The sequence below is a fragment of the Sminthopsis crassicaudata genome, chromosome 3, assembly GCF_048593235.1.
Source record: "Sminthopsis crassicaudata isolate SCR6 chromosome 3, ASM4859323v1, whole genome shotgun sequence".
NCBI classification, from domain to species: domain Eukaryota; kingdom Metazoa; phylum Chordata; class Mammalia; order Dasyuromorphia; family Dasyuridae; genus Sminthopsis; species Sminthopsis crassicaudata.
The window spans coordinates 266,023,815-266,047,618 of NC_133619.1; the positions used below are offsets into that span (position 1 = coordinate 266,023,815).

The following is a 23,804-nucleotide window of genomic DNA, read 5'->3' on the forward strand; positions in this document are numbered from 1 at the left end:
TATGGGTGATGGTAAAAAGTCAAAGATGAAACTGAAATACTTCTGGGTGACTGAAAGGATCGTGATGTTTCAATAGTGATAAAGAAAGTTAGAATAGACTGTGGGGAGTGGGATGAAGATAATGAATTCCATTTTGGATGTGTTGAATCTGGGATGTCTGTGGGGCATCTGGTTAGAAATGTCTAAGAGACAATGATACAAGATAAGAGTTTAGGGGAGACTAAGTCCTGTGAACACCTAGAAGTCATCTATATAGAGATGATTGAATCTGTGACTACCAAGAGGGACAGTATAGAAAGGAAAAAAAAAAAAGAGGGACTAAGACAGAAGATAGAAGATATCAAAAATTAGAGGGGCACATCAGGGTTGAAGATCTGGCAAAGGAGACTAAGTAGTTAAAGAGAAAGAAGAATCACCAAAACCCAGAGATTAGGAAGAATTCCCCCAAAAAGGTAATCAGCAGTGCCAAATGGGACAGAGAACAAGGATAAAGACTAAGAAACGATCAATAGAATTAAAACTTATGAGATGATTGGAGAGCAGCATCTAGGTAGTGCAGTTGATAGAGCTGGAGTCAGGAGGATGTGATCTGATCTTTAACACTTTCTAGCTATGTGACCCTAGACAAGTCACTTAACCCCAAATGCCAGAGAGAGAGAGAGAGACAGACAGACAGACAGACAGACAGACAGAGACAGAGAGACAAAGAGTCAGAGAGAGAGAGAGAGAGAGAGAGAGACAGAGACAGAGACACAGAGAGAGAGATTGATCATTGGTAATTGTGAAGAGAACAGTTTCAACTGAATGGTGTCAGCATTTATGGCTTTCACTATAGTAGAAAGTCAACCAGTGTGAGAGCAGACAAAGCATATGCTATATTAAAATGGAAGCAGAGGCATATAGTTTAGGATGAGGATGATGATAGTCCTACCCTGTCCAAGCCTGATCAGACAACATCTAGAATTTTGTGTTCAGTTCTGGGTGCTACATTTCAGATAGGAAAAACTGATCAGCTGGGAAGTATCCAAAATGGCACTCAGGAATAATAAAATAGTCAACCAACAGTTATGCATTGATTAGCTATATGCTTAGTACTGTTTTATATAGTAGAGACACAAAGACAAAAAAGTGGGGGGAAAATTATGGTTTTTACAGACCTTATATTTTCTCAAGAAAGACTGTGGTATGGTATATGGTATGTGGGGGGAGTGTGAGTGCACGAATGAATACAAAGTGTAAGGTGGTTAATCACTGGGTAATTAGGGAAGGAGGTAACCAACAGTTATGGAAATTGATAAAATTTTCTTGTACAAGGTAGTAGCTTTAAGTGAGAGATTCTATAAGGTGAAGCAGAGGGAGGAGACAGGAAGATTGCTGGTACAAATGTGAGAAGGTTTGAGGCTTTGAGTTCTTGCCATATAAAGTTCAGTCACAGGAAATGTGGATATTTTGGCTAGAGAAGTGGGGGCACAGAGAGGTTGGGGAATGAGAGATGTCTAAGTAATTAAAAGACTGTCAAGAAGTATTGGGATTAAACTTACTCTACTTGGCTATGAAGATAAAAAAAAAAAAACAACTATTTGATCAGTTGTAAAAGTTTATTTAGATTTGATATAAGGGAAATTTTCCTAATAATTATATCTATGAATGGTTCAACTGGAGAGTGGGTTTCTATCCACTGGAGATATTGTACAATGGTGCCCCTGTCAGGGAAATTCTGGCTCTTGCATAAGTTGGACTAGATGATCCCTGAGATTTTTTTTTTTAACTTGGAAATTACATGAAAATAAGTCTAAGATAAGCACTGTATATAAGTAAAGCAAATGAAGTTTTATACATTAAAAAAAAAGTTAGGAACAGAAATTCTAAAATTAGGAAACAATGCGTTACTAGATCAAGCTGAAATGGAAGTAAGATATTTCCAGAATTAATGGCATGTTAATATAGTGATTGTTCTTTTTAAAGCCCAGTGCACCCTTTAAGAAAATGACTCTATTTTTAGATTTTTTTTTCATTGCATGTAAATATAAACAACTCTTGGATTCATTGAGTAAAGCCAAATTGTTCTGTTTAGGCCTTCTTTTGAGATCATTTGCAATAGGTTAAGCCACTATAAGAATAAAGAAAAAAATTCTTAGCAGAGAGACATTAAAAATAGTTCATAATCTTTTAACAGTACCATTTTGCAATCTAAATAAGTTAAATTATTATTTTCTTGGTAACAATATTGAATAATATGTGTGTTTGCCATTATTATAATTACCTATTGCCCTATCACCTCTAGAATCAATTACAAACTACTCTATTTGACATTTAGACACCTGCATAGCCTAGCCCCAACTTACCTTCCCAGCTATATTTTAAATTACTCTCTTTCATGATTTCAAAAGTCCAGGCAAAACAGCTTTCTCCTTGTTCAGGTACCATTGCTCAAGAGGTGAAATTGAGTTCCTCAGATACTAATTATACATCCCCAACTCCTAATCATTCTCCAACTCTAAATTATTTTGTTTTTTATACATGCTTTCTCCCTTATAGGATATAAGTTCCTTGAAGACAGGAACTATTTCAATTTTGACTTTGAATCCTCTTTATCCAACATTGTGCCTGACACACAATAGGTATTTAATGTTTATTAACTGATTGTTTAGAGGAGCATAGATTTAGAACTGGAGAGACCATTTAATAAAAATCATTCATTTCACAGGTAAGGAAAACGAGATTTAGAGATAGTAAATCCTGGGATTTACTTGTTTTCAAATCCAGTATTTTTCCTACTACATTATACTGACTTCTTAATAATATAATAATGTTACCTAAAATAACATAATAATATGCAATATTATTCATAATATATGTAATATTATTATTTGTAATAATATATTAAACAGAGAATGAGAAAGCAATATTCTCCAGTTTAGTGATTCTGATGTCTTAGCATTACCTGTCACACATCTACCACCCATTAGGGCCACAGATATTGCCTAACTAATTGGCAGTCAAAGAAGCTATGACTCAAATAAAGCAAGTTACATGGGAGTTGATGATAGATGAACTTTATGGTAAGAGGCTGTGCTTTTGGATGATTTCTAGTGTCTGATCACCTCCAGCTGTGTTAGTGTTGTCATTAATGAGCTTGTTTTTACTGTTGCCTCTACCCAAAACATCAGATGGCTGTGTCACTTGAGTAGCTGATGAGTCTCCTGTTGAGTTCACAAAATGGAATGAAGAAAGAAGAGAAGGTAGAGGAGGAAGCCGCTTACCTTACAGGGCAAAAGATTCAATGACTGGAGCTTAAGGCTAGGGACTGGGTCGCACTTCTCAGCATTCTGTCTGGTGACAGAAGGCCAGCCGAGAGGCTATATTACAGAGCCCAAGCAACAAACACTGCTGTGTTTGAATTTATCCAATTACAATTGTTGGGAAATAATAGGCAATCTACCAGTTGCCAATCAATTTCTTGGTTAGTTAAAAGCTCCATGGTCCCACTTTCCAGGTTACTTTGATAGCTTCTGTGACATTTACCAATATTAAAAAACCCATGTTTTTTGTTAGTGTAGGAATTCCCTCCACTGAGGAAGACTGCAAACCATCTATAACCTGTAATCTTTGCAGCTTGAAATTGAGAAAGAGTAGGTGGATTTTCCATGATCTGATTGCTACCAAGCATCAAAGAGGAAATTTGAATGAAGGTCTTCTTGATTTCAAATCTAGCACTCTATCTCACTATACTCATCAAAGCTGAAAGAAAACATTTGTCAAACATCATAATCATACATTTCTTCCAGCCAGCTTATAAGTATAATTTTTTCTTCCTTTCCCACATAATATACAATCTATCATGATAGATAAAACAGCTTCAAATGACTTTGTCAGATTATATTTACATGTATGTAAATACATGTATAATAAATGTAAATATATACATGTAAATCATTTTGGATCCTTCCAAGAATCATGTGAAATAAGCAGAGAAAGTATTTAACTATATTTTACAGATGAGGAGAAAATAGACTTTAAAAAAAATTTAGGCTTAGATTTTTCAATATCACCTATCCTGATAATAAATTATCCTTTAGAAGATTAGACAATTGTCATATAGTATAATCACTATATCTAGAATCAAGAGGCTACCTTTGAATCTTGCTCCAACATTTGCTAGGAATCAGACCATTAAAACAAATCATTTAATTTTTCTGAATCCCATTTTCTCATCTATAAAATGGATTTGAACTAAATGATATTCCAGTTCTAAATGTATGATTCCAAATGCCATAAAGCACTATATAAATATTTATCATCATCATCATTATTTAAAGTCAAAAAACTTGTTTTGGTTCCTATCTTTGTTCTTCACCACCTGGGTAATTTTATCTCCTTGAGTAGGCCCCAATTTCCACATCTATAAAATGAAGGGGTTGGATTTAGACTAATGATAAGAAAATTACTAAAACATACATGGCCCTTTGATTTAGACTCCAACAATAGGCATAAACTTGAAAAAAGGTCAAGGAAAAAAAGTATCTAGAGTGACCAAAATATTCATAGCAATACTTTTTATAATGATAAAGAACTGGAAACAAAACTAGGAATGGCCAAATAAATTGTGGTCTATGAATATAAAAGTTCATTATAAGAAAAGAAATAAGAACATTTCACAAAAGCATGGGAAGACTAATATGAGCTGATATAGAATGAAGCAAACAGAACTAGGAAAACAACATAATGTGTCTTCTTCGCAGAGGTAGGGAGGGCTATAGGTACAAAACACTGCACATACTGTCAGACTCTGCTGATGAGTACATTAGTTTTGCTTAGCATTTGCATGTGGGAATTCCTTCTTAGCATGTCTTGAAAAATTTTTGTTTTTTCACCTGATCCTGGGAGAAACCATTCAAGAAATTGGGAAAAAGAATGAGAATTCTCTCATGGGAATTAAAAGTTAACAATTAACATGGGTATATTATTGGCTCAAAAGAATTTACTCTGATATCAGATCAAAAGCAAGAAGGGGAAATCAAGACACACTGGTTTCAGAGATTAAGGTCAACATTTCTAAGAACCAGGACAAAATGAGGAGGAAAAAATTGGTCATGATCTAAACTTGTGTTTGTAACTGTTGCCATCTTATATATGTATGTTTATAGCACTATCTGCTGCTAATGATGAGTCATTATTGTAAATAAATAAACATATGTTTGGTATACTTTATACAAATTATATAAGTTTTGTTACATGAAATAGCTAGTTTTTAGAAACAAAGTTAAGTCCTTAAATCAGAATTTTCAACAGGTGATTCTTTAAAGAAGGAAACTAGGAGACCTGAATGTTAGACATGAATATTATTCAAAAGCTACCTAATAATGTTTTTTTGGCATTTTTCAGTGTTTGAATACTTGCTATAGAATATAGTTTTTTGTAAAAAACCAAATAAACAAAACCCCCCACTACTGTACATTTATCCCTTCCACACTGCAATTTGCCCCATCATAGTTTTGATAAATGAAGGACAGACATAAGATATTAAATGCAGTGGCGAGAACATCAACCCTTCACATGCACCCTCTAACACTTTATATTTACAAGCTGTGCAACCCTAGCCAAGTCACTTAACCCCAATTGCCTAACAAAAATTTAAAAAAAACAAAAGACAAAAAGAAATTAAATGGGAATTTGGGGAGGATTTTGCAGAAGCCACAGATGAAACATGAAGCCCCAAATATAACCAAATATTTAATCCAGATTTCACAATAAGATACTGTAAATACCCCTTAAAAGAAAAAAAGAAAAAAAAAATCATACTTCTTCTCTGGTACAAAGGAAGGGTCAAAAAATTTTACACGAATTTTACAGACCTAGAAGGCGCCATGCCATCAACCTTTGTGATATAGAAGGGTTAAGTATATCATATTTCTTAAGTAATTGTTTTATATCTATAATAATAAATAAAGAAAATTAATATTGAAAGTATATCAAGAAAAATAAAGGAAATCAGTTAGCTTATTGTCAGATATGATTTAAATTATTGTAACAATAGTTTAGTTTGTAATAACAAGCCAAAAATATATTACTGTCAATCCTCTATATTCCTTTGAGTTTAACTTTCATGACTTTTAAATATTTGCTTGATTGTATTAATAACCTTATTTTCACTTTTGTGTTGGCAACTGAGCATATTCACAGCTACCCGCAATAGAGGAAAAAAATGAGCACAATGATGTACAAGTTTATATACAAAAGAGAAGGAAAATGCTTATAAAAGTGTTTGTAAATCTACTTCAGAAAGTGCTAATCACCTCTCAAGTTCATGATGAGGGAACTGAAAAAATGGAAAAGCAGCTAAATTTGTGGGTAAGTCAGATGGTATTTCAGTGACCAGTTGAGCCTTCCATCTTCCTCGATGCCTTTACTTTTAAAAAAAGTATATTATATGGGATGTCTCAATGGAAAGAAGAAAGGGAAAGAATATATTCCCAAATGAAGATGAGATAAAAACAAACTATATTAATATACATTTTAAAAAATCTTTCATGACAATACTAGGTTAGAAGGATTCTAGAAGTTCTAAATACCATGACAATTTCTAAGTATTCAAAAATTCACAGACAACAAATTGAGAAAACCATTTTAATATGTAAATTAGATGCCAATTCCTAATAAAGCATATGCAAACTTATACACTGTTTTAAATTAAAGTTACAGGTGAGGATATAATCCCTTGACACACCAAACTCCTAGAACCGGAGTATATCCAAATCATCAGACAGTTTGTAAAACCTAGAAAGAAAATGTTTTAAGAAATTAGTATTTGGGGAAATAATCACTATCACTTTCCATATTTTACTTTATAATTAAAATTTAGTCTCTCAAAACTTGGTTTTGTTTGGTGGATACAAATTTTCTTTACAAATTTTTTCCTCATAAATTGCCAACTTATTTAAAACATCATTAGCCAATATTTAAAAAACTATAGGAGAAACACAAAATAACCTACACCTGCCATCTTGAAGTTGGAGTTTTTAGAATTCAAACTTCTCTTTACTTTTCTTGCTCTCTAACTTCTGAATTTGTAGGAACTTACTGACTAAATCTTAAGTTTTTTAATATTCTCACACACCTGTTATTAATTCTTATTGGCTGGAGAGAGACTATAAGATAAAATTATATCTTGAACACAAGTATGCAGCATTTCTATGACATTTTCTTCTCATAATCTGTATTTCAAGTCCTTTCAAATGGGTTTATGTCACTAACGCAGTTAGTAATTTTGAGCAGATTTCTTTTAAAGTCAGGAGATGAAGAACTTATTTCATCATGAAGGGAGGAATAAAAATAAATCTTATTAAGAGGTAATTAATATATGTGGTTGACTAGATACAGGATTCATTTCCGTATCCTCAGCTGAGGACATAGTAGAGACATTTATATTCCCAATCTGAGAACATTAAAATAAAGCAGACCTGTGATTTCATTCATAATAAACTTCCTCTACCAATAAAGGAAACTTCCCCCTACCAAAGCAGATCAGTATTCTGCTCTGCAATTTATAGTCTTAGAGAATGATGTGGGGCACTGAAAGGTTTAAGTGATTTGTCCAAGGTCATACAGTCAGTATGTGGCAGGAGCGGGACTTAAACATTCAGATCTTCCTGGTTCCAAATCAGTTAATTAGTCAAGAAGCATTTATTAAGTACTTACTATTTGCTAGGCACTCTGCTAGGTGATGAAGATGTGAAGAAAAACAAAATCATAGTCTCTGTTCTCAAGAAGCCCACAATTTAATGGGACACAAGATGCTAGTAATTGTAAACACAAGATATAAGAGTTTTAAGTAGAAGGTGATCTCAGAAGTAAGGTACTAACAGTGGGGCTGGAGACTGAGAGGATAGGGTCAGGAGAGAGCTCCTACAGAAGGTAAATTTTTACAGAAGGTAAAAATAATCTTGAAACCAGAGAAGGGAGGAATCAGATCTGAGGAGGGAAAGAGGGAGAGCATTTCGGGCTGGAGAGAAAGCTATTTACGTGATATAAGGAAAGAGAAGAGAGAGATCTCAGAAAAATGCTTTTTTCCCCCCAGGAAATTATGAAACAAGATCCTCAACTGAAGGGAGGGGAAGATTTAATAAGGGATGAAAAAATTTGGAATAGCCACTGCGGTAAGTGGAACAGAAAAGTGATTAAGAAGGCACAAAAGGATTGCCTCGCCACAATCCACAGCCCAGTAAGGTTTATGTAGCATTGAACTGTGGAGGACCCAGTCAGTACCATTTTATGATTTCCTTCAATTCTGTTCAGCAGTTACATAAACAGGACTGAAGAAGGTAGATGGTAGGAGTAATCCAAGATAAGGGTTTAGCAAGACTTAATTCAGTGACATGAAAAGGGGTAAGGGATTTGAATGGATAATATTGTTGATTTTAATGGATTGATCAAGAGTAATCCAATCAGTTAATTAGTCAAGAAGGATTTAAAAAGACTTAATTAGTGTTATTAAAAAAAAAAAAAAGGATAAGGGATTTAAATGGATAATATTGTTGATTTTAACTCACTGATCAAGAGAGTAAAGTGAGGAAAATGTAGCCAGTGCAAGAGTGACGGCCTAAGAAAAAACTAAGGAATAAAGAGATTAGAGATGATGATGGGATGAATAGAGTTAGAGATCATAAAGTACAGGGAAAGATAGAATGAAAAAAGATTACAATCAGAGAAAGGAATTTTGGAATTCAAGAATATGGAGCTAGAACACCTGTGAGTGTTGGCAAAATAAGGAATATGATCATGTTTGTGCATTTGAGGTGGTACACAGGAGTAGATTATGAGAACTGAATAGACTGAGGAGCCAGAAAGTTATGGTAGTTGAGGGAGCATCACTATGTATATTGAAGTTCCCTATTATGAGGACAAGCCCTGAAATTCACTGAGAAAGAAAAGAAAATTTCAATTTTCTACCTACTATACTATGGGTCCTTCTATAATTTTAACATGGCAGGTTCTTAATAAACAGTTATTAAGTACTCTGGCTTGGATGAACTTTGACAGAACATTACTCTCTAGCTTGGAAGAAAAGAATTCAAAATGTATTTTCAAAGCTCACTCTATGAAAATTGCTGCTTAAGTCATTTTCTTTTTAAACTGAGTAAGTCTAAAATGGTTGTCTAGAGCCACTTATAAAATATTATAATAATTTTTTCTCAGTTTTCCTAGGATTTAGAGCAAAAACCCAGTTTAAATATGAAGAAACAAAAGGAGCTCACCTAAGAACATAAAGACCTTGCCTTGCCAAAGGTCAGGTAGCAATTTTATAGAAAAGCTGTAGCAACTAATTTTCAAATCTATTGCAAATACATTTACTAGCGATATGCATCATACATCAGAAAAATCCAAAGTACCTCTGTGAGACACATCAATCTTCTTTCTTCTCAATGGTTTTTTTCTGTGTGGCCTGCAATTTTTTTTGCATTTGTGCTTCCAGTCTTCTCCTCTGCCACATTTTGGCTCCAGCAAATGCCAAGCAAAGAATAATAGATTTTGCAATCAAAATATAGAGCAGAAGTGGAAAATTTTCCAAAGCCTTAAAGAAAAGAGAAGTAATTTTTGAGGTGTTTTGATAGTTTTTATATGGCATTTCTTCTGATAACTTCAACTTTGCTGTCTGCTTCTTATATGACTTTTATTCACATATGCACAATTATTAATATGGCAAACTTGTGTTTATTCAAGCCCTAAGCATTCAATTTATATTATACATGCTTTACAAAACACCACATTATATGTGATGCTTCCTAGAAAAAAGTTGGCACCCACCAGGATTAGAATCATGGCTCTGTCACTACTGACTATCTTTGGAGTATCTTTATAAATCATTTTCATTCCTCTGATCCTACACAAGAAATCAAGCATTGGACTATATGGAACAGTGGAAATCATGTTGGATATTGGTTCGAAGGACCTGACGTTCAAAGTCCAGCTTTGCTACTGAGGTTTGGGGGAACAGGGCAAGCCAGCACTCTGAAACTCAGTTCCTCATCTGTAAAAAGAAAATGCTGGACCAGATGGTCTCTAAGTGTACCCTCTGACTCTAAATTTATTAAGACCTCTTAACTTAAAAGTGTCTAAAGTCCCAGAAAGGCCTACAATGCCATAATTCCTTTTTTCTTCTGGTTGCCTATTAACATTTCCACTTGAGGATTAAAAATGTAACAAAAGTTAGATTTTACATAAAGCTTTTAAGGTTTGCTAAACACTTTATATATCATTTGATAATAGAAACCCAGTGAAGTAGACGCTATTATTTTCCCCATTATACAGATGAAAAAAATTGAGGCACACAGAAGTGACTTGCTTCCCCTTTAAATGTTTGTAAATTATTGAGATGTTTTTCTTATACCAAGCCAAAATTTGTTTCTTAGTAATTCAAGTTCAGCACATGGAAGCCAAGCAGACCACATCTAAATCATCCTCTTCAACAGGACAATTTCAAACAGCTGAAAGTAGCTAATATTTTCTCCCCCAAAATCCATACCTCCCTCTAATTCTTCTATTTCTGTTGATAACAAATAGCACCATCTTCATAATGATCTACATAATCTGAGAATCATTTCTGCCTTTCTCTCCTTAACTCCCAATAGCTAACCAGTTGCAGTCATATAGATACTATCTTTTTAATATCTTTCCCATCCACCTCCTCTCACTATAGAAGTTCAAACCATTCTTTCTTATCTAGATAAATGTAATAGCTTTCAAAGTAATCTTCCTTTTCATTCTCCATACTCTCTTTAATCAATCCCTCACCATGGTTTATATTATTTTTCTAATGCAAAACTGAGAGATGTCTTCTATCCCAGAAATTTGTGACTCTCATTATGTATTAAATAAGGCATAAACTTTTGATGAATTCAATCTGGCTCAAACTGATATGCTCCTGACCTCCATCTTAGACAGTTTTCCTTCTTCTCTATAATTTTGTTCAGACTGTTCTTGTTCCACTTCCTAATCCTGCTTCCCACTCATAAAAGCCAAAGTCTGAGATGAGTTCCATAAAGTCCTCCTTAGTCCTCAAAATCTCCTGGATGAAAGTAATTTCTTCCTCCTGAAATATCACATTGCACTTAAGACTTTTCATAGATCAGAGAATCTCAAAACTGGAAGGAACCTAAGATGCCATCTAGTTAAAATCATGCCCAAACCATACTGTACGCAACAATTGGCCACCTAGCTTTTGCTTGAAAACATCTAGGAAAAAGGAACCCACTACATACTAGTTTCTAATTTCTTCCAGGGGCATCTTTTATCATCTCCAAAATGAGATGGTTAAACTAAATAATCTCTAAAGTTCTTTCCATTTCCAACATTTTATGATTCCATATTAAAATATAAATAATGCTTTTGAATATTTTATGTAGGTTTCCATTCAATTATTTTTACTTCTTCACTGGAAACATTGGCATTCCTACCCCCATTCCAATCATTTTTTCCCTCAATAAAGTTAATCTCCTCCCCCATAAAAGTTTCAAGGCAAATGGCCCCTTTTAATAGGACAGTTTACCACAGAGTGACTGGGGCACAATCTTATTCTATAAAAATGGACTTTATGATAAACATTTCAAATATAGGTCAGTTCCTGTATCAAAGAATAGTATAAGGTTTTGCAAGGGTCAATGTTGAAAAATTATCCTTGCATATGTTTAGAAAATAAAAAGCTTCAAAATAAAATAAAACAAAGAATAGTGTTGCTGTATAATAAAACATTTAACTTTCAAACCTTACTTATATAAAGTAGTATCTAATGCCATGGAATTCCAGTACAGGAAAATAATGAGTATCCCTTTGGTATATATTTTAATAAGTTTTAGACTTGAATTTAATAAAGATTTTACAGAGAAGGAAAGCATATTATGGAAAATTAGTTATTGATATTGATTTTTTCATAATTATAAAATCCTAATTTTTCCAAATGCTTTTTATCCTCCCTTGTTTCAGATATGTTAAGAATTGATCCCTCAGTGTTTTCAAAGTTGTGTCACTTCAAGTGTAGCCTCCTCTATATTCTTGGTTTTATTCAGCTCTTTCCACATTTGTTTTCTTTAGTGATAGTCATCCTTTCTCAAGCTATACACAGAGGGAGTAAGAGTCCAAATACAATGAATTGACTATTACTGAAAGAGAAAATAGTTTAAAGTCTATCCTTAAATGCTGAGATGATCTGGTTTAAATAGGTCTCTTTGCTAAACTTTTCAATCAACTTGCTTTTCTTTTTTGCTGTCTTATGAAGTAATAATGCTCAAAAGATTCTATTCTCTTTCATAATATTTTACAAATGAGTTTATCTTTTAAACTGTTGTAACTTCTAGCTTTCCTTTGTAATTGGCAATAAGATCAACTATTTTGTAGCTAAGGCAGTTTCAAATCTCTATCTCTTTGTGGAAACTGATTTTCCTGTACTAGACACCAAGAAAGTTTCATTACTATATACATCATGTTTGATTTGCTCAAGAGGAGAGTTAATATTGATAGAGGGAAGTTTCTTCATTGGGAGTTCCACTTAGTGTAAAATTACAAGATAATCCAGAGTCAGGAGGTCTCGGATATGAGACCAAATTATATTACTAAGAGCAAAATTGATTTTATTTTTATGACAAGACTGTCTATGGAAGTTTGAATTGAAATTTTTGTATGTTTAGAAAAAGTAAGATGGAATAAAAATAAGAGGCTCATTAATTAGGAATCTCCAATTGGATCTATTTAAATAAGTTACTGATTCTAAAAAAAAATGAGTAGATGTAATAACAGATATTGACAGAGAAAAACCACCATTTCCTAAGGAATTGTATCTTTCACATCCTAAAAGCTAGTTAGAGAGATCAATATCAGAAACATAAGGAAAAACACTTTAATGAACTGGGACTATTTATCCTCAAGAAGAGCAGGCACAGTAGGACATGACAATTGCCTTTAAGTATCTGAAGAGCTGTTATACAAAGGGGGATCTGACTTAATTCTGCTTAGCCTTAAACAGAAATAGGAGCAACAGGCATAAATTGGAACAGCAGATTTAGGCTTGCTATAAGATAAAGCTTCCTAATAATTAAAGCTCTATCATCAAACAGAGAGGCTTGGAGAGACTTACATGAACTGATGCTAAGTGAAATGAGCAGAACCAGGAGATCATTATACACTTCAACAACAATACTGTATGAGGATATATTCTGATGGATGTGGATATCTTTGACAATGAGAAGATCCAATTCAATTCCAATTGATCAATGATGGACAGAATCAGCTACACCCAGAGAAGGAACACTGGGAAATGAATGTGGACTACTTGCATTTTTGTTTTTCATCCCAGGTTATTTTTACCTTTCTGAATCCAATTTTTCTTGTGCAACAAGACTGTGCAGATGTTGTATTGCATTTAAGATATACTTTAACATGTTTAACATGTATGAGATTGCCTGCCATCTAAGGGAAGGGGTAGAGGGAGGGAAGGGAAAAGTTAGAACAGAAGTGATTGCAAGGGACAATGTTGAAAAATTACCATGCATATGTTCTGTCAATAAAAAGCTAAAAACTCTATCATTAAGTGATTCAAATAGCTGCCTTGAGAGACATAGGGTCATAGATAGAGACATAGGGTCATAGATTTAAAACCAGAAAGAACTTTAAAGAGATCATTGACTACAAAGCCCCCATTTTAAAGGTGAAAAAACTGAGGCTCAAAGGAGTTTTTCTCCAGTACTATATAGTTAGTAATTGAATAAATCAGGATTCAAATTCAGGTCTTCTTGACTACTCTTAACAACCATAACATGATACCTCATTGGTTTTGGAGACTTGGATTCCTCATCTCATTAAGCAAATGCTGGATGAATATTTGTCAGGGATATCAAAGAGAATTATTTTTAAACTATGGAATGAAATAAGCCTGTGAATTCTCTTTTCAGGTCTGATATTCTGGGATTTCATTAAATGTTTTTCCTACCACACATGAACTACACAACCTAATGGTGTAAGCCATCTGGCAAGTAAATTGAATATGACCATTCTCAAAATGCAACTTTTAAGAATAGAGTGATCTTGCCCTTGTCACATATTTAGGACTTCACTTATATTTCCTCACAAAAAGGAAAAAAATAATTGTATCTGGAAATACCATCTACTGGAGCCTCAGCAGGAACCACAGACACTTTAGCCTCCTGGACTGTTTGTGGAGTGAGGGAACCTAGGCTGACTGGGAACCCCAGGCCCAGCTGCTACTGAGACTCAGCCCTGGGCAAGAAGGAACCAGTACTTGGTGAGTTTAGAGACAGCTAGGCAGGGGTACTGCTGGCTGTGGGCACTTTCAGGGGTGGGGAGCTCTTGGTTTGGGGTTCCTGGTCAGAGAGGAGAGCTGAATGGAAGCTAGAGGCACCTCTCCCCATTATAAGTGCTTACACTAATACTTGTTATTTAAAAAAATAAACCAGCAAAGAAGAATCCCATCATTGAAATATATCAAGGAAATAGGGAAGATGGGGGTTCATCTTCAGAGAAGGACATTTTAGTTAAAAAAAAAAAAAAAAAAAAAAAAAAAGCTTCTACACCAAAGAGTAATGTGAAATGTCTCCCTGCCCAAAGAGAATTTATAGAACTCAAAAAAGAATTTAAAAATAAAATGAGAGACATTAAGAATATACAAAATAAATATACAAAAGCCACCCAAGAAAAACAAGAAGATAATGAAAAAAACTTAAGAAACTAGAAAAAGAGGTAAAGAATCTCAAAGATAAAATTAATGCTTTGAAAAATTAGAACTGGGCAAGGGGAAGTCAGTGAAACTATGAGAGACCAAGAAATAACAAAATAGATGATAAAGAATGAGAAAATAGAACAGAATGTGAAACATAGGAATATAAACATAAACCACCTTAAAGAGATCCTGTGTGGAAAACACATAGGAATATTATTACCAAATTCCAAAACCCCAAATCAAAGAGAAAATTTTGCAAGGAAAAAAACCCAAAATCAATTCAGTTATACAGTAGAATTGTACAAGCTGGAGCTACAATTAGAATTGTACAAGAATTATCAGCAGCTACAATAAAAGAATGCAGGTCTTGGAATCTTATCTACCAATAATCAAAAGAACTAGGCCAAAAATATCACATCCAGTCAAATTATAATTCTAATGAGAAAAAAATAGACATTATCTTTTTTTTTTTTTTTTCCCCCTGAGGCTGGGGCTAAGTGACTTGCCCAGGGTCACACAGCTAGGAAGTATTAAGTGTCTGAGACCAGATTTGAACTAGGGTCCTCCTGAATTCAGGGCTGGTGCTCTATCCACTGCACCACCTAGCTGCCCCTAAAAATGGACATTATCAATCAAATCTGAACTTAACATGAAATTTAACATATAAGAGTCAATATAAGAGGTCAATTTCAATGAACTTAACATGGACAAACTGTTTAAATATATAAAATATTTTTTATATTTATGTTTTTATATATGTGTATACATATGTATATATACACATGTATGTATATAAGATTCACATCAACAATAGGATAGCTCAAAAGAAAGAGTTAAGGTTAAGATAGTTTAAGCAAAAATAGCAATCATGTTATGCAAATAAGGTGCAGAGGAAAATTAGACACAGAAGCATTAGAGCGGGGAGGAGGGCTTATAGTCCTGAAAATTTACTCATATTGGGAATGGGTTCAATAGGCAACATTACACATATACAATGAAGGGTATAGCATTCTCCAAAATCTAAAAAGAAAAAAGGCAGGAGAGATGGGCAGATGAGGAAGTAAAGGGTGAGGGAAAAGACAAGGGAGAGACCTTTGGTTGGGGGGAACTTAAGTAATAGCAAGGTAAGTTATGGAGCAGAATTTAATTTAAGAGGCAGAAAGAATAGTACAGACGTGTGTGAGATGTGTATATATGTATTTATATATCTATGTATGTATACATAAATATATCTTTTCTTAAATATAGCTTGCTTGGGGGAGGGGAAAAAGAAATCTTTCTACCTGGTCCCTTATTGCTCCTATTAAAATAGGCCACATAACTTGGGTTTTAGCTAGTACACCTTGTTTCTTATAGCATCTCACAGGTTAATCATCTTTCTTTGAAAACCATTATTTTCATAAGAATTTCTTCTCTTCCTTCAACCTTTTTGCTTTTTTTTTTTTTTTTTTAAAATGAGTGATTATGGACACCAGTCAGTTGGTGTACACAGTAATAAGTTTTCTAGGTCTTTCTAGTTGCCAATTCCAACTCCTGAATTTGGATCAATACTACCAATCAGCCACTGAGTAGGGAAAACCCTGCCATTTAGATTTCTATTAGAATTTTTTTTGCACTTTGTTAGCACAAACATTATGTCTAAAGCACAAGTCCAAGCTTTTGAATGTTCAAAATTCTCCTTACCTTCCAGGAGGGCTCCCACATATTGGATCAACTGTGAAACTGCTCTTGGCTAGAGATCACCAGAAGAGAACAAAGGAAGAATAAAAAAAGAAAAGAGGCAGATCCCACTTATCTGAAGAAACAACAAAGGACAGTTAATTTACCAACAATAACTACAATTATATAGTACTACATAGTTTGCAAAAACATTTGACACAATTTTCTCATGGAAGCATCACAGCTACCACCTGAAGGAGATATTAAAAACATTATTAACCCCAATTTCCATATAAATTAGCTGAGGGCTATAAGAACTAAAAAGAATTTACCAAGAAGCCCAAGATCATGGATCATATGATGTAGAACTGGAAGGGGCAGGATCTGAATCCATGTGTTCCTGACTTAAGATCTAATATTCTATCCACTAAATCACAGAGGATTCTTAATCAAGAGTTCTTAACCTGGTGCTATGAACTTAAAAAAAAAAAAAAACACACATTAATTTGATAAATGTATTTCAATATAATTGCTTATATTGTAATCTTATATATTTTATGCATTTAAAAATATCATTCTGAGGGATTCATTGGCTTCAATTTGACGGATTAGAGTCCAGAATCCTCTCAAAACAATCTTTCTAGTTAAAGAATGTGAAGTAATAAAACCTCTTCTCTGTTGCTCTTTATTTGTCTCCTGCAAAACCGCTTTCCTATATGATCAACACTACCTTGCTAAGACATCCTGTCTCCTTACCTGAATGAAAAGGTCCTTTCTAATCTTTCTTTTAAGATTTATAACCTTATAAGGCTGTTAGTCTGATACCTAAGCTACAAATTTTCAGCATATAAAACTTTCCCAAACTTCCTCTAATTGTTAGACTCTCTTACAGACTTAGCCCATCAGCAATGGTGATTTTTGTGACTGTAAGAGAATCTTTTGACTAACGATGAACCCTGACTCTCACACACTTCAAATTGACTGCTAAAAGGGTTATATTTTGGATCTTCATTTTCCCAAATGGAAATAACATCTGTTACAAGCATTTTCTCTAGGAGAGCTCAGTGTAAAATGCTGACTGACAGTAACAAAATTAATGGCAGCTTGGCCAGAAATGGATAGAGTTTAAGTTAAGTATCAATTGTATAAGCCCAATATAGGCTCTGACCCTTCTGAATACAGACAGATCCTTAAGGCAGCTGTTCATGAAGAATGTTCATGAAGAGATGAAGGAGTTTCATTGCAGTCTTGACTAAAAATTTACATGCCCTCTGAAAATAAAGTGGAAATAGGACGGTGATAAAAATTTGCCTCCCTCCTCCATCTCTGTGAGCTGTTTTGCATTTTAGCAGTTCTTTTGTTTCCTGATTTTCAAATCTCTTGTTAATAAATTTTAGATGTCCTCAATTTGTTTTTAGGCAATATCTAAAAGTAATGGAAAAACCAAAGAAAATTATCCATATAGTTGTCCTGAGAATTGAAAATATATTTAAAGTTTTTCTTAAGAGCTAAGGAAGCAATGGGGGAAAGAGAAATAGGAAGAATATTACTATTGTCATAACTGAGACACAGAATTTGTTTAGAAAATGTGGATTCTAATATTAAATATGATATTTGCTTTGTGTTTTTGGTAAGTTACCCCACTTTGCTTGGCCCAATTTCCTCAGCTATATGAAAGAGTGTGGAGAATATGATATCTCAGTCCCATTCCAGCTCAATGATCAGTAATTGTAAGCCTCTTGCTTTAAATTTTTTTTATTACCCATATCCACATCCCAAAGATAAAAAACACCTAATAAAAATATGCTCCCTGATTTCAAGTTTTATAATACCTCCCACCTTAAATTATTGACTGCTTCTCAACCAAGATCCCTGAGGAAAGATAAACCAACAAAAAACTAAAATAAACAAAATCTTTATTCTATTTTTATGCTATTATCAGTTTTAAATCTGGATTTATGTACAGACTTGAATGGCTAGCCTTTTTAACCAATGACTATTGGTAACTCAATTTGGGGGTGAATAAGCATGGTACTTTAAATATGTAGCTTGTATTCAACCCTTAGAACAAAAGTTCTTTATTTAGGATCTAAGAACTTGGTCTTTAAATATATATATGGGCACACACACATATATATACACACAAATATATATGTATACATACACATATATATATATAAAACTGTATTTCAATATAATTGGTTTTCTATCTGTATTCTGCATATTTTATTTTCTGCATTTAGCAACTAATATTTCTGTTAAAAAGTTCTTCTGGGAAGAGATAAACAAGATTCACCAGACTGTCAAAAGATTCCATGACACACAAAAAGATTAAAAACTCCTGGCTTAGGATTTCCTTCCTCATTAAAAATAACTCTTATTTTTACAGGTAGTAGTCTTGGTCAGAATAAAGGTAATGTTAGTGCTTGAGCTTGTTCCTAGGGTATCTATTTTTGTTGCTGGTTTGCAACTTGCCACCAAAAGAATAGTTTCAATACAACATAATAAAGATAATTAGCAGGATGGATCATTTTTAAATGTATTGAGTAAAAAAAAAATCATTATTTAACTTTGGAATATATTTTTGATAGCATATTTGTCTTCCTAATTATTTCAATTAAGCTAATGTCAAAGTCATATTCTCTGATAGTGAATGAGCCAAAAAAAAAAATGTGCAGGGAAAAATCAGTATCAGATTAAATTTTATTGCAAATTATTTTATGATCCTAATCTCTAAATGTTATAATTTATCAAAAGACAATAGAGAATGTAATGTATATAGACTAGAGATAAAAAAGAGAATCATACCAATGGTACCAATGAATCATTAGCAAATTAATGAATTAAACTATCAATAACTTACAATAAGTACAAAAGAGAATATTCAAAATGAGAATGGAAACTTAAAAAAAAACTATACAAATGACAATGATACCTAAAACATAAACCCAGAAAGATAATTCTTTTTGGGGAATAGGGAGTAAAGCAATCAAGGTTAAGTAATCTGTCCAATGTCACACAGTTAATAAGTGTCAAAGCATCAAACTCCTGGACTGATTGTCTATCTACTGCACCACCTAAATACCCTCAGTAGGAAGAGCTCTAAATATAGAAACAGCTTCTGAGGGGGGAAAAAAGGCTTATTTACAAGGTACCTTGCAGAAGTGGTGCTGAATATAAAGGTAGAACATTTGTTCAAGCAAACAAGGTGGAGAAATGTCAACAGAAAGAAAAAAAAACAATTTCCTTATTATTCTTCTGTAATTTGGGAATAATGTAACTAATAATCATTAATTTAAAAAATCAGTGAGAAGATGTTGGGTCAAAAACATTGAATCTCATGGATGAAACTGTAATAACCTCCCATTATAATGCTACACAGAGCTTAAATACATACACAAACCAACTATAATTCAGGTTTTCAAGGTTATTATTATCTTTAAAACAATTTGGTACAAAAGACAAAGTTTCCATGTGACTTTGCAAAGTCAGATAAGGTAATGGAAATAATGGAAGTATTTAGACCTGGCTGTATAAGGGTAGATAAGTTTGTGATCTGGCAAATGTGGTAGGACATACAGCTATGATGAGAAAACAAGTTACTATGACTTTTTGGTGGCAGTCAGGTAGTTTTGTGGACATAGTCAGCAAGACAGAGTTAAAATTTGGTCTGAGACACTTATAAGCTATGTGACCCTAGTTACTTAGCCCTATTTGCTTACAGTTTTGTCACCTGTAAAATAAACTGGAGGAAATAGCAAACCACTCCAGTAGCTGTGCTAAGAAAATCCCCAAAATGAAGTCATGAAAAGTCAGATATAACAGAACATTAAATTTGCATTTTACTAGTATTTTTGATGCCAGAAAATACTGCTCCATAGAAAATAGGCTCTTCATACATAACATTCCATTTCTCATCTCTTCTCCTTTGTTCTGGCCATTTCCCATGTATCCCCTCCTCACTTTCAATTTTTAAAATTTAATTTTCTCTAAAATTTATCTCAAAAGTCAGCACTCTCTATATGAAGTGGTTTTAAAGCCCCTACAAGCTGACCTTGTATTTATTTGGTATAAACTTAATGTACTTATTATTTCCCTCTAGAATGTAAAATCCTATTAGCAGTTACAGTTTCCCTGGAGTAAGTCAATATTCCCAGTGCCTAGCAAAGTGCCCGATGTATATATAATAAACATAGGTGTTGCTTTAATGATGTGCTTCAAAATTTGTTCCTCTGAAGCCTCAGCATCTCTATTGAATAGGACTGGTGGGTGGGAGAAAGTAGGGAATAAGGAGGGGCTAAACTTTGCCTAATGCAAAAAATATTTTGCCACAATTAAGCAAATAGGACAATAACAGAAAATAATTATCTCAGACCCAGTTTATTAAATTGTAGTTCATAACCCCATACAGAGTTTTGAATTTATTTGTAAAATTGTAATTTGTTATCAGTAAATGTTTGATTTGTATACCTATTTTATATACCTGTATACTCAAGGTTCTGTAAATATTGGGCAAAAAAGAATAGAAAAAGTTTAAGAAGCTCTGATCTAAATGACTTTTAAAATTCCTTGTGAGAGACACAATTCCTGAGAAAGATCCAGTCTCAGAAACTTACCAGCTGGGCAATTCACTTAACCTGTTTCCCTTAGCACATTGGAGAAGAAAATAGTGAACCAATCCAACATCTTTGTCAAGAAAATCCCATGGACAGTATGGTGCACAGAATAATGAAGAGTCAGACATAACTGAACAACATGCATCAATATTCTCTGCAAGAATTTTGACTTGAATTCAGTTAGCACTATAGCCCCACATAATTGGGGTCATAAGACTAAAAACGTTTTGGGGAAAATACTGTTGTAAAAGTCATCAATGATATAGTCGCTAGAGAGCTGCAGTATATAGATCTGGTTCAAAATCCTTCAGGTAACATATAAATTATATGACCCTGGGCAAGTTACTTAACTGAATTCCAAGCAACTATCTAAGATTATATAAATTGCAGAATAATTTCTGCTGGTCTGTTTTGATAAAGAGAGCACTCTCACTAGGAGTTACTATAGCAATTAGTATATTATATCACCATAGCAATTAAATTACAGGTTCTAGTTTTAAAATTAAATAAAAGCTCAACCGTAAAATTGAGGAAGAGAGAGAGGATTGAAATGAGCTTTTTTAGCAGTCACATAACTTATATTGAGCCTAAAGCCATATATTTTCATTCAAATAGCTCCCTTTCCATGTCTCAAACATCTTATAGTTGTGAAGCAGATTTTAAAAGTCCAAATGTGGGTCTTTATATTTATTTATCACTGTTAAATTTTAATATCTAAACCACAATTCAGTCTTACCAAGTTTCAGGGCTTGGTTTTTTGTTTGTTTGTTTGTTTGTTTTGTTTTTTAATTCAGTTTCTGATCACTGACTCTGAAGGGGTCCCTTCCTCTGCTTCATTTGAACCTCAGGTTTTATGGAATTGCCAAGGCCAGTCATATTCACACTTTCTTCATTCCTCTCTGCCTCCTGCTCTTAACACAACTTATTTGTGTATATTTATCTTCTTCCCCCAAGGCACTTGGTGGTATAATGGACAATGTGTTGGAGCTGGAGGGAGGAAGAATTATCTTCCCTAGTTCAAATCTGGTCTCAGTCACTTACCAGCTATGGGACTCTGGGCAAGTCACTTTAATCCTGTTTCCCTGAGTTACTCATCTGTAAAATGATCTGGAGAAAAAAAAACAACCATTTTAGTACCTGTGCCAAGAAAACTCCAAATGGGTACACAGAGTCAGAAATGACTAAAAAGTATTCCTTTCAGTTATTCCCCCAACCTTTTTGACAAAACACAATGTATCTTTTTTTTTCTCTGAAGTTCTATAAAGAGTATCTCCTCTGACTATAAATCTAATATTTTTTTCAATATGTTAAATGTAACTGGGGGTCCTTTCCTTGTCTCAACATAATGGGGCCAAATTAGGTGATCAATCAATCAATAAGAAATTATAAAATACTTATGATATACCCGATGCTGTTAGATTCTGGGGACACAAATAATAAAGAATGAAACTTCCTTGCCACTCCAAAAGCGATCTATCAGTCTAAAACAGTGGTTTTCCAAATATATGCAGCCTGTTCCTAGAAGTCCCTAAGATTCTTTCAGGGGGTCTTGAGGTCAAAATTATTTGCAGAATAATACTAAGATGTTTTAATTTCTAAAATGGCAAGCAACAATCGACATAATCTACACAAAAATTCTTTGTGATCTTCCATAATTTTTAAGAGACCAAAAAGTTTGAGAACTGTTTATCTAATAACTGTCCCTTTAAAGTGCGCTCAGAATGGAGGCTAGAAGACCAGAATATTACTGAAAAATCATTCCTGGACAATCTATTGTCTTCCTTTTTTTCAATTCTTCCTGTCTTGTCAGCAATGATACTTCTTTTTCCCTCTTCAGATAGTTCAATAACTTCTCAACCCCAGTGAGGAATATCTTTCCCACTCCATATTTTGTTCTCTGTTTTCCATTCCCAAATACCCTGATGCGTGCTGGGGTAAGACTGAAGAAGGGAGAAAGAGCATGATCTTTACACACTCACACGCACACTTCTCACCGTGGCAGGGCTCCGAGCTCCCTTCACCACGTGATCCCCTCTTACCTTTGCAGTTTTCTGACACCTCTCTACCCTTTACGTGCTCAGCTGTCCAGAAAGGCAGACTTCCCTGACGTTCCTCCCATAATACACTCCATCTCCTCACTCGGGGTTTTCATTGGCTGTCCCCAATGCCTAAAATACTCCAACTCCTTTCTTCCTTGGCTTCTTTCAGAGAAGATCCCACCTTCTGTGGGAAGTCTTTCCCGACCCTCTCAATGCTAGCGCCTTTCCTCTCTCTTGATTATCTCCCGTTTATCTCATATCTATCTTGAATGACTGTGTATTGTCTTTCCTGCGCACCTCCCACGCAGTGTGTAACACTAGAGTCCTAAAGAGCAGACCCTAGTTTTCTCCTTTCTCTGCATCCCCAGAGTGTTAGCCTTGGGCCTGGCGCGTACTGAGTGCTTGAAAAGTGCTAGCGGACAGGTTGACTGACTTGCCCGGGAGGGGATGAGGTCGGGGAGAGGCGATTCGAACAAATAATCTAGTTCTCCTCCTACCTTTACCATTCAGAAATCTCACCATATATACCACTCAGTAGCCATTTCTTTGCCGCAAGCAAAGTGCAGCCAAACTACAAGTCCCAGAATTCTTGTGCTCCAAAACTACATCTCCCAATAGACGTCCCTTATGTAGGAGGTGGGGCACGAGTAAGAAAAGTCTCTCCTGTACAATTCTCTGCTGCATGGATAGGAGCGTTCCGCATTTTACCCTTGCATTTTTTGTAACCATTCTTGCAGAGTTTGTGGGACCCGCTGTGACTTTGCT

At 34.2% G+C, this 23,804-nt stretch overlaps 1 protein-coding gene across 4 annotated transcripts; it reads right to left on the reverse strand.

Annotated features, from left to right (window-relative positions):
* Positions 1–6,613: 6,613 nt before the first annotated feature.
* SMIM11 (small integral membrane protein 11) lies at positions 6,614–23,632 on the reverse strand. 4 transcript variants are annotated; one of them, XM_074300692.1, is made up of 5 exons: positions 23,537–23,632; positions 22,042–22,107; positions 16,409–16,457; positions 9,390–9,571; positions 6,614–6,777 (listed from the first exon to the last, which is right to left on the reverse strand). In XM_074300692.1, exons 3-4 carry the CDS (start codon positions 16,427–16,429, stop codon positions 9,404–9,406), a joined length of 189 nt encoding a protein of 62 aa, XP_074156793.1. In that variant the 5' UTR covers positions 16,430–16,457; positions 22,042–22,107; positions 23,537–23,632; the 3' UTR covers positions 6,614–6,777; positions 9,390–9,403. The 4 variants fall into 4 exon arrangements, with proteins under 4 accessions (XP_074156793.1, XP_074156792.1, XP_074156791.1 ...); XM_074300691.1 differs by lacking the exon at positions 23,537–23,632 and adding an exon at positions 23,040–23,474; XM_074300690.1 differs by lacking the exon at positions 23,537–23,632 and adding an exon at positions 23,040–23,458 and having other exon boundaries at positions 16,409–16,520.
* Between the last annotated feature and the right edge of the window lie 172 nt (positions 23,633–23,804).